Source organism: Vicugna pacos, chromosome 10, assembly GCF_048564905.1.
Source record: "Vicugna pacos chromosome 10, VicPac4, whole genome shotgun sequence".
Classification (NCBI taxonomy): domain Eukaryota; kingdom Metazoa; phylum Chordata; class Mammalia; order Artiodactyla; family Camelidae; genus Vicugna; species Vicugna pacos.
In genome coordinates, this window is record NC_132996.1 from 45,425,955 (window position 1) to 45,441,227 (window position 15,273).

A 15,273-nucleotide genomic window follows, 5' to 3' on the forward strand; every position below is an offset into this window, starting at 1 on the left:
AGGTGGAGAAAGTTGTGGTGCTCTCTCATTGCCTTCAGCACTTTTGAGTATTTCCTTCCAGGATTTGCTTCTTCGTAACAGTATTTTTAAAGTTAACTGTAATCCTATTTAAAACATCAGTTTTGACTATAATCAATAGTCTCCTGATACTAAATACAATTTCAAAAGCTTTTTTGTGTATCTATATGATGCCGGATTGGCCTCTTAAGAAGTAAAAAATGTCAACTAGTGATTTCTAGGTCTTGACACTAACCTACTTTTACTTTAAAAAGGTACTTGACAAAGAAGAAGGCAAAACCCATAGTGAGTACAGCTATTTCTGTGTTCACACAACGATGCAGAACTTGATTTCCATTGTTTTTAGTACGTCAGCGAGTTGTACACATAGGCTTTGAAGAATCTAAGCAGCTGTGCTGTATCTCATTGTTACAGACATGAACAAATGCCTAAGGCTATTTTAATTTTCAGACACCTCTAGAGGGTGTCTGCCTTCCCTCTGTGGAAAAGTACTCAGTGGCTATAATATCTGTCGTGAGATACACCCCATATTAAGAAAGTAAATAATGGACAGAGCTGTAGTTCCAACATAACTAAAAACGTTTTTTTTCCAAATTAAGATTGATCAAAGGTTTTTAATTTTTTTCTGTTGTATTCACTATCTTTCCTCTTTCTCCTACTAGGTATCTGGTATGGAATTCTTGAAGGCATTGGAATACTGGCTGTGATCACCAATGCGTTCGTAATCGCTATTACGTCTGATTACATCCCACGTTTTGTCTATGAATACAAATATGGCCCCTGTGCAAATCATTTTGAATATGGTGAAAGGTAAGGTTGAACTTTACACATTTTATGTTTGTGATTAAAATGGGAACCTATTGGGAGGTTTTGTTCTGTGACCATTAAGGGTAATGTTTCTGATCGTTGCGTTTATAATGTGTTTATTACATGAAATCAAGTGGGATATAAAGGGCAACTGTTTTCCACAGCAAATAACTTCAGAGGCTCTCTGTGTTTTTACGTGTAAATGCATCACTTGTATCAAAATGTTCGAGCCATTATAATTTATTTAGAAGTCAAATTTAGGACTGAGGCCCATACTAGTGAATCAAATTGTTGAAGGGAATTCAGCTAGTTTGTGGGGAGATGCGGAGTATGAAGAAAACTGTCAACTATATGACTAGAGTTTTTTTCCAAAAGGAATTTACAGCTAGAGATTTAAGCATGCAGAAAACGTTAGCCTAGACCTGTCTCCTCTTTCTTTTTGGTTAAAATCTAAATCAGCACTTGAGAACAGGGGTTTTCAACCTCTGCGCTATTGACATTTTAGACCAGATGATTCTATTTTGGGGAGGAAGGGGTGGCCTTTGCATTGCAGGCTGTGTAGCAGCATCCTTGGCCCAGCAAATCTCAAGAGCAACCTCCCTGCGCCCTAAGATGTGACAGCCAAATATGTCTCCAGACATCACCAAGTGTCCCCTGGGGGACAAAAACCACACAGTTTAGAACCACTGCTGTAGGGGATATGGGTGTTTTTAGATCTTTCCTTCTTGAAAACTAGTATTAAGGAAGAACTCAAGGGAGCACTGGACTTGGCGACAGAGAGAAACTGGAGTTGTAGCTGGAGGTTAGCCTTAGGTGTGGAAGTAGTGATAGGAGATAAGGTCGTGACCAGAGAAGCTGCTCTCCTGCAGCTCTGGGCACACATCCTGTCTAGGTACAGGACATGTGCCCCAAAGGGCTGAGCTGGGTTTAGGGTGAAATCCACCGTTAGTTCTGCTGTTGAACCGGTGTTTTCTCAGAACACGGAAGTGCCTTTCTAAACACAAACAAACGTCTTAATTTTCCAAAGAAAGGTAATAAAAGCATGAGATTTTACTTTATATTTTGGAGCTTTGTCAAGAGATTTTAACTTGAAGTCAGACACCCTATAGTTAGGTGCTAACTTTGCCTTTTACCAAAAGGCACATTATCAATCTGGACCTACGTTTCAGAAATGGTGCCTGAGGTAACACTCTATGAATTGTAAAACACTAAATGAATATAAAATGTTTTTAGTATTAATAGTGAAAACCCAAAAAAGTCCCATTTTTCTTAATTCAAAATGGTCTAACACAGATTTTAAGGGTTTTTAAATATGTAGGCACGCTGGGCAGCTCTCTTCCTTAAAGCATTATTTGTTAGTGTCTTTACTGCCACCTAGTGGCCAGTGAAAATGAGACTAGCTGGATCTGCTGTTTGCATTCCAGATCCTGACTTAGATAGCGTCTGATCCCTTTCCCTTCTGCATATGCAATGACCAGGGGTGTGGAATCATTTCAAGAAGAGATATGGAGGACTTAGGTGAAGTTGAAACCACACATTTATAGGGGCTTCCTGGTATTTAATTTCCATCAGGTACACTTAGCAGTTAAATTGGAGTAAATCCATTCAGATTGGAAGTTTTCAGAGTAAGGTGGCAAACAGACCAGGTGGCAATGAAAAGGACGATATTGGCAAAAGAGTAGCTGAAATGGTAAATTATGAGGTCTAGGGTGAATGAGAGAGGAGTGAAGTCAGTGTAGCCCTCTAATTAAAACTTGGGGGGTTTAGAATAAGAGAGATGGGCACTTGCGTCCAGGCTGTAACAGCTGTTCCAGGCAGTGGTTCTCTGTGGCCCGCACATCTTCTTCAGGGTCCATGAGCTCAATACTATTATCATAATAATACTAAGATACTATTTGCTTTTTTCACCATATTGACATCTGCACAGATGGCACAAAAGCAGTATTGGATAAAATCTTCTGGTGGCTTTGCATAACTCAAGGCAGTGGCACCAAAAGGTACCAGTTATGATTGCACATTTTAACACTATACAGTCACCATTTTAAAAATACCAGTAAGACATTTCAGAATGCCCTTGATGAAGTAGTAATAATGATTAGTTTTATCAAGTCTATACCTCTGAATAAATGTCTTTTCAATATTCTATTTTACAAAATGCCAAGTGTGCATAAAGCACTTCTGCTGCAGCCTGAAGTGTGATGTCATCTGGCATAAACGTGCTTGTGTGGCTGCTGGAGTTGCAAACTAAAAACAAACTTTTTGTCAACATGAAATAACGATTGCCAAACTCTGAGCATTCAGACTTGGGTTTTTAGCAGGCACTTTTTTTTTTTTTACATAAAATTCACAAGACTAACTTGTCATTTTAAGGAAAATAATTGACAGTATTTGTTGAGCTTGAAAGATTCCCAGTACTTACAGATTTTTATTTCTGATAAAAATCAGCGATGATGTTAACAATTGTGCTTTTTCATAGTCTACTAAAAAAAAATTCAGGGAACTGATGGTTTCCAAATGGCCCCTTTTTGATGTTATAAAATCATGCATGGATAAATGATGAATTCAAAGTACAGGACAGACCTATGAATTCTACTATAAAATCCATATGAAAGTTTCCTGACACTCTAAGATTCCACATTGCAGCTGAGCTTTAAGAAATGACCACAGGTAGAACTTTGGTGTAATATCAAAGAAAAATATTGACAGCTATCTGAAATGATGTTAAATAGTTTACCTTTTCTCCAACTATTTACCTATATGAGGTCAGATTTTCTATTTACCCTTCAACCAAAACAACATAGTGTAATAGATTTAATGCAGAAGCAGATACAAGTATCTAGCTGTCTTCTATTAAGACAGATATTAAGGGATTTGCAAACATGTAAAACAGTATCATTCTCCTCACTACTTTTTCCTTTTGAAAAATGTGACTCTTTTAAAATGTGTTATTTATATTATTTGAATGGATTTGATAGTTAATTTAAAAAGAATTAACAAATAAATATTTTCTAAATTTCTATTTCAATTTCTAATGTGGTAAATATCAATAGATACACCCCTATACAAAAAGCTTGGGATCCTCAATTATTCTTTGTAAATGTAAAGGGTATCTGAGATCAGAAATTTTTAGAATTATAGGCCTGGAGAAAGGTATTTAGTCTCTGTAAATGGTAAATGTTAGTTCTTTATATGGTGGAGATATACATGTTCTATACAATATATATATTCTAAGGTTACAGTAAAAGTTAAGCCTGATCACAATTTAATACCTGACCACCAGAGTAGGGATTTTTGCCTGTTTTGTTCACTGTTGAAGAGCAAGTATCTAGAATTTTTCTAACAAATTATTGATCTTCAATAAAAATATATTGAATAAGTTAATAAATAAACCACAAAAAAACATGTTTATCAATTGGCTGCTTAATTTTAATTATCCAAATAGTGTTATATGTCTATATATTTATAAAGAATATATTTATGGAGTTTCAATGCCTAGGAACTCATTACCACTATGCCTAGTGCATAGAAACACTTAATAAGATGTAAGCCACATGGTAAGGCAAGATAGAAACTATTGGCGGAAAACGGCATGCCAGAGCCTGTCTCAGTAAGTGATAATCACAGATGTAATGGGAGTTAGAGAACAGAATCAGAGAGCTGAGTTGCTAGGAGTTTATAATGAGAAGGAAAGGAATAATAGCACTTATTAAATCCTGTCATTTGCAGTGAAGGCATTGAACTGGAAATTTGTGAATCTCTGAATCACATGATGCTTTCTTTTCTCTCCTCCCAGCTGTTTAACAGGATATGTCAACAACAGCCTATCCTTCTTTGACCTGAGTGAGCTTGGTATGGGAAAGTCTGGTTATTGCAGGTACTTACTCGTAAATGATGGTCATCTTCTCTTTTTACTTTCCCCATTCCACCTCCTCCCCTCAATGTGTTAATGAGCCCATGTAAACTGTCGTTTTGGAATTTCGGCAAATTAAGAACATTTGGAGCCTCCTTTTGCACTTTGGTCTCTGTCCTTCAAATTCTTTGTTTTTATGGGTTTTAGGTACCGAGACTACAGAGGGCCTCCTTGGAGTTCCAAACCCTATGAGTTCACCCTACAGTACTGGCATATCCTCGCCGCTAGACTGGCCTTCATTATCGTATTTGAGGTTAGTCACAGGCTGATAAAATTAATATAGATAAACGCTTTTTCCACCTGATATATTAGTTGCCTCTTTGAAGTCAGTTTCTCATTGACTTCCAAAACAGGACTTGAGTATGTCCCTATAAAAGGTTCAGATGCAATGAAGCCACTCTAACAAGTGCAAAAAACAAAAAGCTGAGTAACGTGAGTTAGAGAGTATTTATTATCAGAAAACTGGGATGAAAGAAAGTGCTCAGAGTTGAACTGAAAAAGCTAGTAACCAAATTTAAAAAGGAAAGGATGTTTTTCATCATCTAACAAAAGAATCGGTATTTATTCATCAGGATGGAGAATCTTATTTTCTGAACAATCACGCATATTTGTACAGGAAACATTGCATAATTCAATAAATTATGCCTGAGAACATTTTTGTAAAAAGTGCATAGATTTGGATGATCAGAGTCATGCAATAATATTAAACTGTACTCCTATGAAGGCATTTTGGAAAAGCTACAGTATTGTTGCCTCGCTTAAAATATAACCATCTTGATACAGTGAAGAACATAGCACTGGAAAATATTGAATATCTATTCTCGAAGGTACCACTAAGGTCTATGGAAAAACTTTAAGTGCATCTGTTTCCTATGGCCAAAATTTCGGAGCGAAAAAGGTAGCCACACATAAGGCTTTTGAAAGAAGTTTTTTTCAAGTCACCTATACCTCTCAACTGATCTCCAAAAAGTGCTTCAAATTTCATAGTGAAAGGTCCTTCGCCTGTAAAATGAAATACTCACCTCTAAGGTTTAACTCAGGACTAAATTCTACTATTTAGTGACTCTGTGGGCCTATAAAAATTTCTTTTGATGAAGTGAGACTTTCTACTTTATGACAGGTGGCATAAGGATTTAAAGCATAGTTTCAATCCAGTGATTCCAAAATGTCTTTTTTATTGTGTGTGTGTTTTAATGTACACTTTTTTCTTCTCTTTCTTCACCTTCTTTGGGAACTCAGGTGAAGAGACAAATGCCTCAGTTAACAGCGACCTATCATCATGGCTCCATAAGATCATATGGTTCCTTCTTTATTTTTTCCTCCTCATTCCTCATTACTAATTTCATTACCCACCCACTCAAAAAAGCATCTAGTCTCTTTTCTTCAGTGGAAGTCTTTCCACATCTTTATTTGAATGTAAGTTTGTTTATATATGTGTATGTGTGTGTGTGAGTGTGTGTGTATACATATATATATGTAGTATTATTTTAAGTGTTCTTATTTCAAAATTACTTAAATGGTATTGTGTAAAAACTCATTTTTACCTCTTACACATTAAACTTCTTTAGATTTAGATAAACATCTGTCCATGGGATCTATAATTTCTTTTGTCTACCCAATCGAAGTTAAATACCATATTCCCCTAAGGATAGGTACTTAGGCCTACAGTGATTCTCTCTGCCTCAAATCTTTTATTAAGAATCTTGGGCATGTTACCTTGTAAACACACTTAAGGATTTTTAAGGAATATTTTATGCAGGTGTGAAATTGTTAGTTGATATGCATATTCAGTTTCATATCATACTGACAGATTGCTCTTCAAAATTACCTTGGATTTTCACCAAATATTCCTAATAGCCAGATTGATTTTGCAGTTGTATATAAGAGTAAGGTAATATTTGGCCTTATTTTTTTGGATCTGTTTACTAATGACATTGACCATCACTTGTAGAACTAGAAAGCCATTTGGGTTTCCTTTTTTGTAAATTTATAACACTTGATCCATTTTTGGTTGAGTTTCCAGTGTAATTGTTACCAACTTTCAAAGTTTCCTGAAATAGTCTGCGTATTAATCTTCATCAGTTATGTACATAAGCAGGTATCTTTTCCTTGTCATAACCTATTAATTTCATCCATAAACAGAAAATGTTCGATTTTGATGTAGTCAGGCCCATCATTGTTCTCCTCTTACGGGCTGTGCTTACTTTGTACAGCTTATTTAGGAATTTTTTTATCTCCAGTTCAAAAAGATATTCTACTACATTTTTTACTATTAACTTCATAGTCTTACCTATCACGTCTTTCAGGTATCTGGAGTTTTCCTAGAGTCTGAGGGAAAAGCTTACTTTTCTATTCTCCATGTAGTGAAATCATTTTTGTACTGCTGTTTACTAAATAATCTGTTATTTATCCACTAATTTGTAAATCCATCTGTGTAATATTCCAATTCCTATATATTTGTGGGTGTAACGCTGGCCTCAGTATTCTGATTTATCGCCCCATTGGTCTGTTCCTGGATCACTACCACACTATTTAAATGCTATACATCTTCATATCTGATGAAGCAAGTCACTCTCCACCCCTGCCACATTTATTCACATTTTAAAAAGTTATCTTAGCTTTTTGGAGTTATTACTCATTCAGATGAATTTTAGAAGCCATTTTTCAGGTTCCCCCAGATATCAAGCTAAGATTTTTGGTTAAAATTACATTTGTAGAAATCAAATTTTGACTTCTTTACAAAATCTGTGCTGTTTCATTAATGAATGTGAGGTTTATTCAAATCATTCTTATGTCCTTTAATAGATTTTTAAATGTTCTCTTGCTTATTTCTTCCTTTTTACTTCTGGAAACGTCATAGATCTTTCTGTTGCTGTTGTGAATACTGTCTTACCTTCATTATTGATTTGCTTGATTTTTGCTAGAATGCTAATGGTCTTTCTAAGATGAGCATACCTCCTTGTTTATGTCTCTTACTAGTTCTAATATTCTGTCTATTAAATCTGTTGGACTGTCTTTTCAAATGACAATACCAGTTGCAAATGGTGATGGTTTTGTATCTTCACTTCCAAGGTTTATGCCTCATTTCTTTGTTTGCCTTACTGTGTTGCTGGAAATTTCAATATGGAGTTGATGGGCAGTGGTGTGAGCAACCGTGTCTGGTTTCCAACTTCAATGGAAATACTTCTGATTTTCTTTCTTTAAGTATGGTATTTGCTGTAGGTTTTTTGCTTAAGGTAAACTCTATCGGTTTAAGAACATTCTTATCTACTACTGGTTATAAGAGTGTCTTAATAAATGGGTATTAAACTTTAGCCTTTTTAAAAAATAGATTTTCTTTTCAATATTGAGCCATACTTGTAGATAAAATTCTGTGTGTAAATCAGTTTATAGGTTCATTTATTACCATTGCATAGAACTTGGAGCATATTCTTTTTTACTAATTTAAATTATAACAAGTATTTTGAATTTTTGTTTCTTTGCTCTTAAGTCACATTGCTGGGTATTTCTGTGACTATCAACTATTTGGTCAGGTAAAGAACTCCCGATCTGCTTCCCTATGGAAAATATGCCCTGCTTTACTATGACGTAACTATGCTGTGCAGTTTCCTGGGGCACGTAAAGCAAGCTCAGTTAACAGTGTCTTGAATTCTTCCTTTCCGCATAACGAGACATGTCAGTAAGTCCTTTAGGTAAATGGGTTCTTTTCTACAGATCACCCTAACTCTATCAGCCAGACTTTTTTTTTTCTTTTCTGAGAAATTAAAAGACCTATTCTTCATGGTGGCAGGGGGGAGGATGCATTTATAATAGTAGGAGGTAATATTTAAGTAGTGTTTATACTATGCCAAGCACTCCTTTGAGTCCCTCACATAAATTTACTCATTTAAATTTTATACCAACCTTTAAGGGATACCATTATTAACAACATTTTAGAGAGGAGACATAGAGATGAAAAAGAATCTGAAAATATATGTGTGTGTGTGTATATATATATATATGTGTGTGTATATATATATATATATGTAAGTGTATAACTGAGTTGCTTTGTGGTGCACCTGAAACTAACACTGTAAGTCAAATACACTTCAATAAAAAATAAAATTAAAAAAAAAAAGGTGAGACACAGAGAACATGGGTGATTTGCATAAGACTACACAACTAATAAGAGTCAGAGTAAGGTTCAAGCATAGGCAATCTTATCCAGCATCTGTACTTTAAACCACAGGTATATTACCTTTTGATTTTTGTTCCTGTTTTTTAAATTCAATACTTCTGTCAGTCTATTTTTAAAAATCTAATATATTTTTATCACAGAAATATTATTAATAGAGATAATATATTTTTAGAGCAGTTACAATAATATATGAACTTAACAGAGTAGAAATTCTGAAAAATGTATGTGCTGGAGGTTGAGTCCAATTCCAGCATCACAGGCAGACTGTATTCTATGTGGTTGGTACACTGTGTATTATGATCTGTCTCAACGCAGGTTTTCCCTGGATGTGATCTTTCTCATCTATGTATAACAATTCATAACAATTTCTATGTATAACAATGTATACATAGAAATAGTATGATAATTATATCATAATAGTATTTCATAATATATAAGGATTTTTACAGGTGTGAATTTCATATTCAGTCAGTGTTTATAGAGTGATATCAATCTGTCTTTGTTGGAATACTTACATGACAACAATAGTTTTCCCAATATAATTTTGAAAATATTAATATTCTAGATGGTAAATACTGAGTTCTGATGCTTGATTGTAAGGCAAATGAAATGTTCATGATTGTTCTCTTTTATAATTTAGAATTTTTGGGAAAAAATGTACTTTCTCCTCTTAAATTTCCAGCACCTTGTTTTTGGGATCAAATCATTCATTGCATACCTGATTCCAGATGTACCAAAGAACCTATATGACCGAATACGACGGGAGAAGTACTTAGTCCAAGAAATGATGTACGAGGCTGAACTAGAACATTTGCAACAACAACGAAGAAAAAGTGGTCATCCTGTTCACCATGAATGGCCTTAGTTGATATCCTTTGCCCAGCAGGGGCAATACCATTAGTGGGACTGATGGTAGCTTCAAATTCTAGGCACGATCTAAGAGGAAGGCATACCTGCAATCCATGTGTATAACATGTTACTTAGAAATGTATCACAGCCATCTCTGGGATTTGGAATATCCTAGCTTCTAGGGAAGAAAAAGATGACTCATGACCTTAAAAGATGGTTAGATTGACAAAGCAGGAAGCCAGGATCTAACTCTCAGAACCAGCCTCAGGGAGCTGTGTGTTTGGAAACCTCCACCTTCCATCAGCTGCAGTGTATTAGGAAGGGTGATGGTGAGGTTTGCAGAGACAGATTTCCATGTAAATGTGCACAAGCCAGGCATGACTTAAAGTATCATGTGGTCCTCATTCACATACTAATCTGACTTTGGAACCTTAGGTTGAGTTGAGATACTTACAAAAAAATGACTTAAATCAGTTATTGGCTTTGCTGCTGGAATTCCATGTCCCTTCAGCTTACCATTTTTATAGGAATTTCCCTTGTTTCTTGCTGAGATTTTGGATCTGTGCCACAAGGAATTTCTGCTGCTTTCTACTGACTATGCAGTTGAGGAGTTGTGCGTCACCCTTCGTAGTCAAACCAAAAATCTGAGATTCCCAAAAGAATACCATTCATTGAAATAATATTCTGTTGCATTGGCTACATTCCAATCTGTTTTATCATTGGCAGAATCAGTGGCACTGTCTTTTCTTTTTTCCTAAATGTCAGTAAAGCCACACACTTATAAAATATGGATGTTTATTCTCATATCATTTAGAACATGACAAATCTATATTTTAATGTGGAAGGCTGTTTTATAGTATATTTAATTTCCCCTCCCTGATTTATTATAACTTCTCTCACAGAATAGCTTGAAGTGCTGTGTATATGTTGGTTTTCCTTGCACCTTTGCACCTTGACAGCATGTAATGCAAGTTACCATTTATGCAGTTCTGAGAGCAGTTACACAGTATGCCATTGTGACTTGTTTATTCAGGAAAACAGAAGCCAGATGCTTTGCAACACTTAACACTTTTCCAACAACATGCACTCTTGCTCATGAGCTAATGAAAACAATGCATGAATATAAATTTATATTATTTGTAGGAAAAACACACATTTTTAAAAATTTTACTTTCTTTTCATCACTGAAGGGAGTTTTCTGTTATTATTTCTTTGATAGATTGATTTGGTTTGTTTTTGAAAGCTCACTAGAAACAAAGTCAAATTATTTGTGAAAGACGTCATTTTTGCTTTGTTATGAAGTTGCTATTTCTCTGTGAACTCCATACCTGTGACTATGACTGTTCACAGACTGATGAGCTGGGAACGATGGGGCATTCAACTAAAGAAAGTCTGGTGGAGGCATAAACTATGGGGGCAGGTTGGGAAAAAAGGAAAGAGTTGAATTAAGAAAATATGTGGTAGAAATCAAGATACTTTATCTTGTAAAATAATTAAAGCTAATCTCAGTTTTCTTCCCCTGGGAATGGGATGGGAAATACATAATCATATATATGATTCATGAATTTATATGATTAATAATTGTGCAATGAAACAAAGTACAGTTATTTCGAAAATTTATGGAGACCAGATTAAACATAATGGAAATCAGGCTACTTTGTATATATTCACAGATTTCTCTGTCAAGAAAATTATACAGTTTCTCTTACTAGAAAACTATTTTTATAATTCTAACACTGAAAATGTGGGGGTTTTTTTGTTTGTTTTTTGGGGGTTTTTTGGTTTTTTTTTTTTTTACTTTTCCTTTTTTCCCTCCAGGGAAAAGCTGGTAGATTATAGTTGTTGGTTGGTTGGTTGGTTTTTGTCAAAATTATTCACTTCCCTAGTTGCCCTCTGATTCCAAGCAAGGGGAAGGACCTCAGACTCTAAACTTCCCTCACATGCCCTTGCCACAAGGGATCCTTCCCTTCAGACTGGAGAGGTTCAGTTTCTGCCACATGCTGATTTGTAGCAACTAGTTCCACTCACTACACAAAGGAGCTTTAACCGCCTCCATTTTTGTAGCATCTGCACTTCCTTTCCTTTGTCAGTTAAATGTATACACAAGCCTGAGAACAGATACTCTCTATGCCTACTGAAGACATAAAGGAACCTGACATTCGTGTCCTTTCTCAATTAGGGACACAAGACAAAGACATTTGCCTTAGTGTGAAGAATAATGACAGCTGTGCCCTTGAGCATTCTTCTCTCTCTGAGTTATTTTTGTGTAATCATATAAAATCACATTGATTACCTAGAGAGAAAAAAATGTGAAAAGAGAAAGGTATTTTTAATAAAAATTTATAATGCATTGATTTAGAAAATGCCTCCTGTAATATTTTTTGAAACCGATGGAAAAAGAGAAACAATGAAAAACATCATCTGAAATTTTTCTTTTGTGAAGCAGGGCAGTAGAACCCAGCTCTGCCTTCATCACAGCTGACAGCAGAGTATTCAGTCCCTCACAGTACATCAGTTTTCGATGACTCTGCTTTAGTTGAGAGAAATGTTTTATATCATGGTTTTCATATGAATACAAATGATTTCTCAGAGATTTATATAGCACACACTATTCTCAGGAATTCTGTCTTCCATGAATGCTGCTTATATATTTTCATATTCTGAATGGTTGTCTTTTTCAGCAAATAACTAATATACATGTGCATGCAGGAGGCCTTGACAAGTTGCTCGAAGTTGAAACGTTGTCATAGTACAGTGTGTGGAAAAGCACTCTCGATTATAGGTGAAATAGTTGGCGATTGTCTGAGTCTGCACGCGCTTTGAGATACTATGCTGCTCAGTGACTGCATGACGAGATGCCACTTCTGAATGCTGCACGTTCTTCCAAAACGACTCTTAGCACAATCTATTGTAGAACGCAATGGAAAGGAATGTTCTTCACTCAATAAATGGTCATGCAATATGATATGTTTTTCCTATAATTTGCATATCAAATTTAACCCTACTTGTTTTTAAAATATTAAGTTGGGGTTTGTTGAGCAGGTATGGGGAGAGGGGTTGCTCGTTCTTTAGCTCTCCAAGATAATAGCGTCCTATTCTTGAGGGCTCGTCCCCACTCTTAAAAAATTTAGACTATTTGTCTTCCAGAAAGCTCATTGTCATCAAGACGTTTGCACAAGACAGTGCAGATGGAGTATCATGTTGATGCTAGTAATGCTTTGTGCTAAAAACAGATGGAAGAGGAAGCGTGATTCATTCTTCCATCACACAGAAGCATATTCTTTTTTCCATACATGTGCTAGCTCTATCAATCATCATCAAAATCTCAGGACAGGAATTTTAGCACAGATATAATTCATGCCAAGGAAGGCAGACATACAGGACCATCTATCAATAAGAGGCTTCCAAATTGCCCATTTTTTTTCTTCTCAACTTGATGGTCACAATTGAAAATCCAGGTTGTGTAAAGAGTTTGCTTAACTGATAAGACTGGATTGATGAGTCTGTCAATAGGGGGCAGTAGACAGAGGCCCAGGGTGTGGCGTGTTGGTGTGTGTGCTTGTGTGTGTGTGTGAGCGGGTGCAGGTGCGCACACAGGCATCACTAGGGGTGCTTCCTGTAGCAGACCCAGTGAGCACTTCCTCTCTGTGAGGTAAGCCCAAGTCAGTCCTGTTACGGTCTTCAGGTATTTCCACTGTTTTCCCCCCAAATCACTGTGTTATAGCAAGCTCTGGGGAGAGTTGTGAGTTTCACTCTGGGAATCAGTTAACATCTTCCGTCCTTCCTGGTATCCTCAGCAGCTCCGAAGAGAACATTTTGGGAACAGCCTGAAAAACCCAGTTCTGGTGAAAAAGTGAGCATTTCCTTACAGACATTTCTATTCAAGGTGAAATGTGGCAAGAAAACAGAGTCCCAGGGGAAGACTGACTGGGCCTAGATTCCTGCCATTTGGGGTTTATGCACTTGGGGTCGTGGTAAGTTGCCTTCAGGAGTACTTCCTACCTGGGTTCATCTCAGAAACCACACCCACAGCCACATTTGAGAGAACACGAATACCACGGCCACCGCATTGTAGCCACGTCCACATGAAGGCTTCCTTTTCAGGAAAGTACAATGAAAGCAGGCAGGTTGGGAGAAGAGACTCATATTTGAGACCCGATGCACTTTCTTGGCCCATCACAGTCCCCCTCAGGGAGAGGAAGTCTATACATCCTACCTTGCTGCTCCGTGACTGCCCCACCGTGCGCTGCAGCACACTGTCCCTAGAAATAGCCTGTTGTTCCCTGAACAACTGTCCCAAGGTGGGAGCCTTGCACACTGGGCCGTCAGCTGGGGGGGAGGTTCTGCTTCATACTTTCCCTACGAAGGAAGGGGGTGAGATTCTCAGGCATATACCTGCATTGACTGCTTCAGAATATGTATTTCCATCACAATTCTCACTCTCTGTGGGAAAAGCAATGTCTTTGCTCTGTTTTTCAGAAAGCAAACATTTCCTAAGTTACAAGCTGAAAAACAAAACCTAGTGAGCTCTACTGAGGTATTACCTACAAAAATAACTGTCACGGGGCTGCCTCGCCCCATGTGGTGTTTAAGCTGCCTCCAAACCTTTGGAATGATTTTGTCAATGTCGATGCCTCTCAGTGCTACCAGGTGAATGCTTCAGGCCAAATTTAGTATCTTTGCTGACAAGTCATGTGAGCAAATGCTCCCACTGATTCTGAACCATTGAACTTTGGAGGGATGCTGTTCTGTAAGTGAAAAGAAGGGGCTTGAACGGCAGAAAAAAATCTGATGGCAAAGATAACTGTGGAAGCAATGTTTTGGGGATGGTGGGGAACAAGGGAGTTTCCTACCAGAGCAAAAATGTCTATTTTGCAGATCCGGTTTCAGTATCCACCCCCATACTCTGCCTTATTTCTGATTGAAAAACATTGCAATTTAGTTCATCTTTGAACATGAAGAAAAAATAAAGTTTTTGTCTTGTATTTTTCCCTTTTTTTCTTGTCTATTTTAAGATTTATGAAGCTAAATCTAGTAAGTTTAGATTTCAGCTACTCTAACCAAAGAATAAATGTCTCAATTTTTGATGTTGAAGATGAAATGTACTTAAATGCAATTTTATTCTCCTGGGATGTGTGGTTATTGGCCTCTATATTGTATTTTTCACGTAGGAAAGAACTGTTAGAACCTATAATTGAAGAGGGAATTGGGGGCATACCAGAAGAGACAGAGTGGCATTCTCCAAACACTTCCTTCCATTCTTAAAAGAAATTATGCTGCAGTTGTATAGGACCATATCACATAGGCAGATGATTATAAATACTGATTTTTTTCTTTTTATTCTCATGTTCCTCTACAAATATTAATATATATATTTATTTGTGTATTATTAATCATTAAACATTCCTTCTAACTCTCATAAGAAATTTAAAAGTCAATTTAAGGTAGCTCTTTGCTCTGTTGAAATAGACTGAATCAATTTTTAGGTGGCATCTTGGGGTCAGCATTCTTG

General features: G+C 36.5%; 1 protein-coding gene across 3 annotated transcripts in view; it reads left to right on the forward strand.

Annotated features, from left to right (window-relative positions):
* The window catches only part of ANO3 (anoctamin 3), a 357,402-nt gene extending 344,676 nt beyond the window's left edge, over window positions 1–12,726 (forward strand). For 2 of the 3 annotated variants that reach the window (XM_072969684.1, XM_072969685.1), the window contains 4 exons: window positions 681–828; window positions 4,619–4,699; window positions 4,883–4,988; window positions 9,595–12,726. In XM_072969684.1, coding sequence (XP_072825785.1) covers window positions 681–828; window positions 4,619–4,699; window positions 4,883–4,988; window positions 9,595–9,777 — 518 coding nt within the window. In that variant the 3' untranslated portion in view covers window positions 9,778–12,726. The remainder of the gene's footprint in view (window positions 1–680; window positions 829–4,618; window positions 4,700–4,882; window positions 4,989–9,594) is intronic. The other variant, XM_072969686.1, reaches the window with a different exon arrangement.
* Window positions 12,727–15,273: the final 2,547 nt, after the last annotated feature.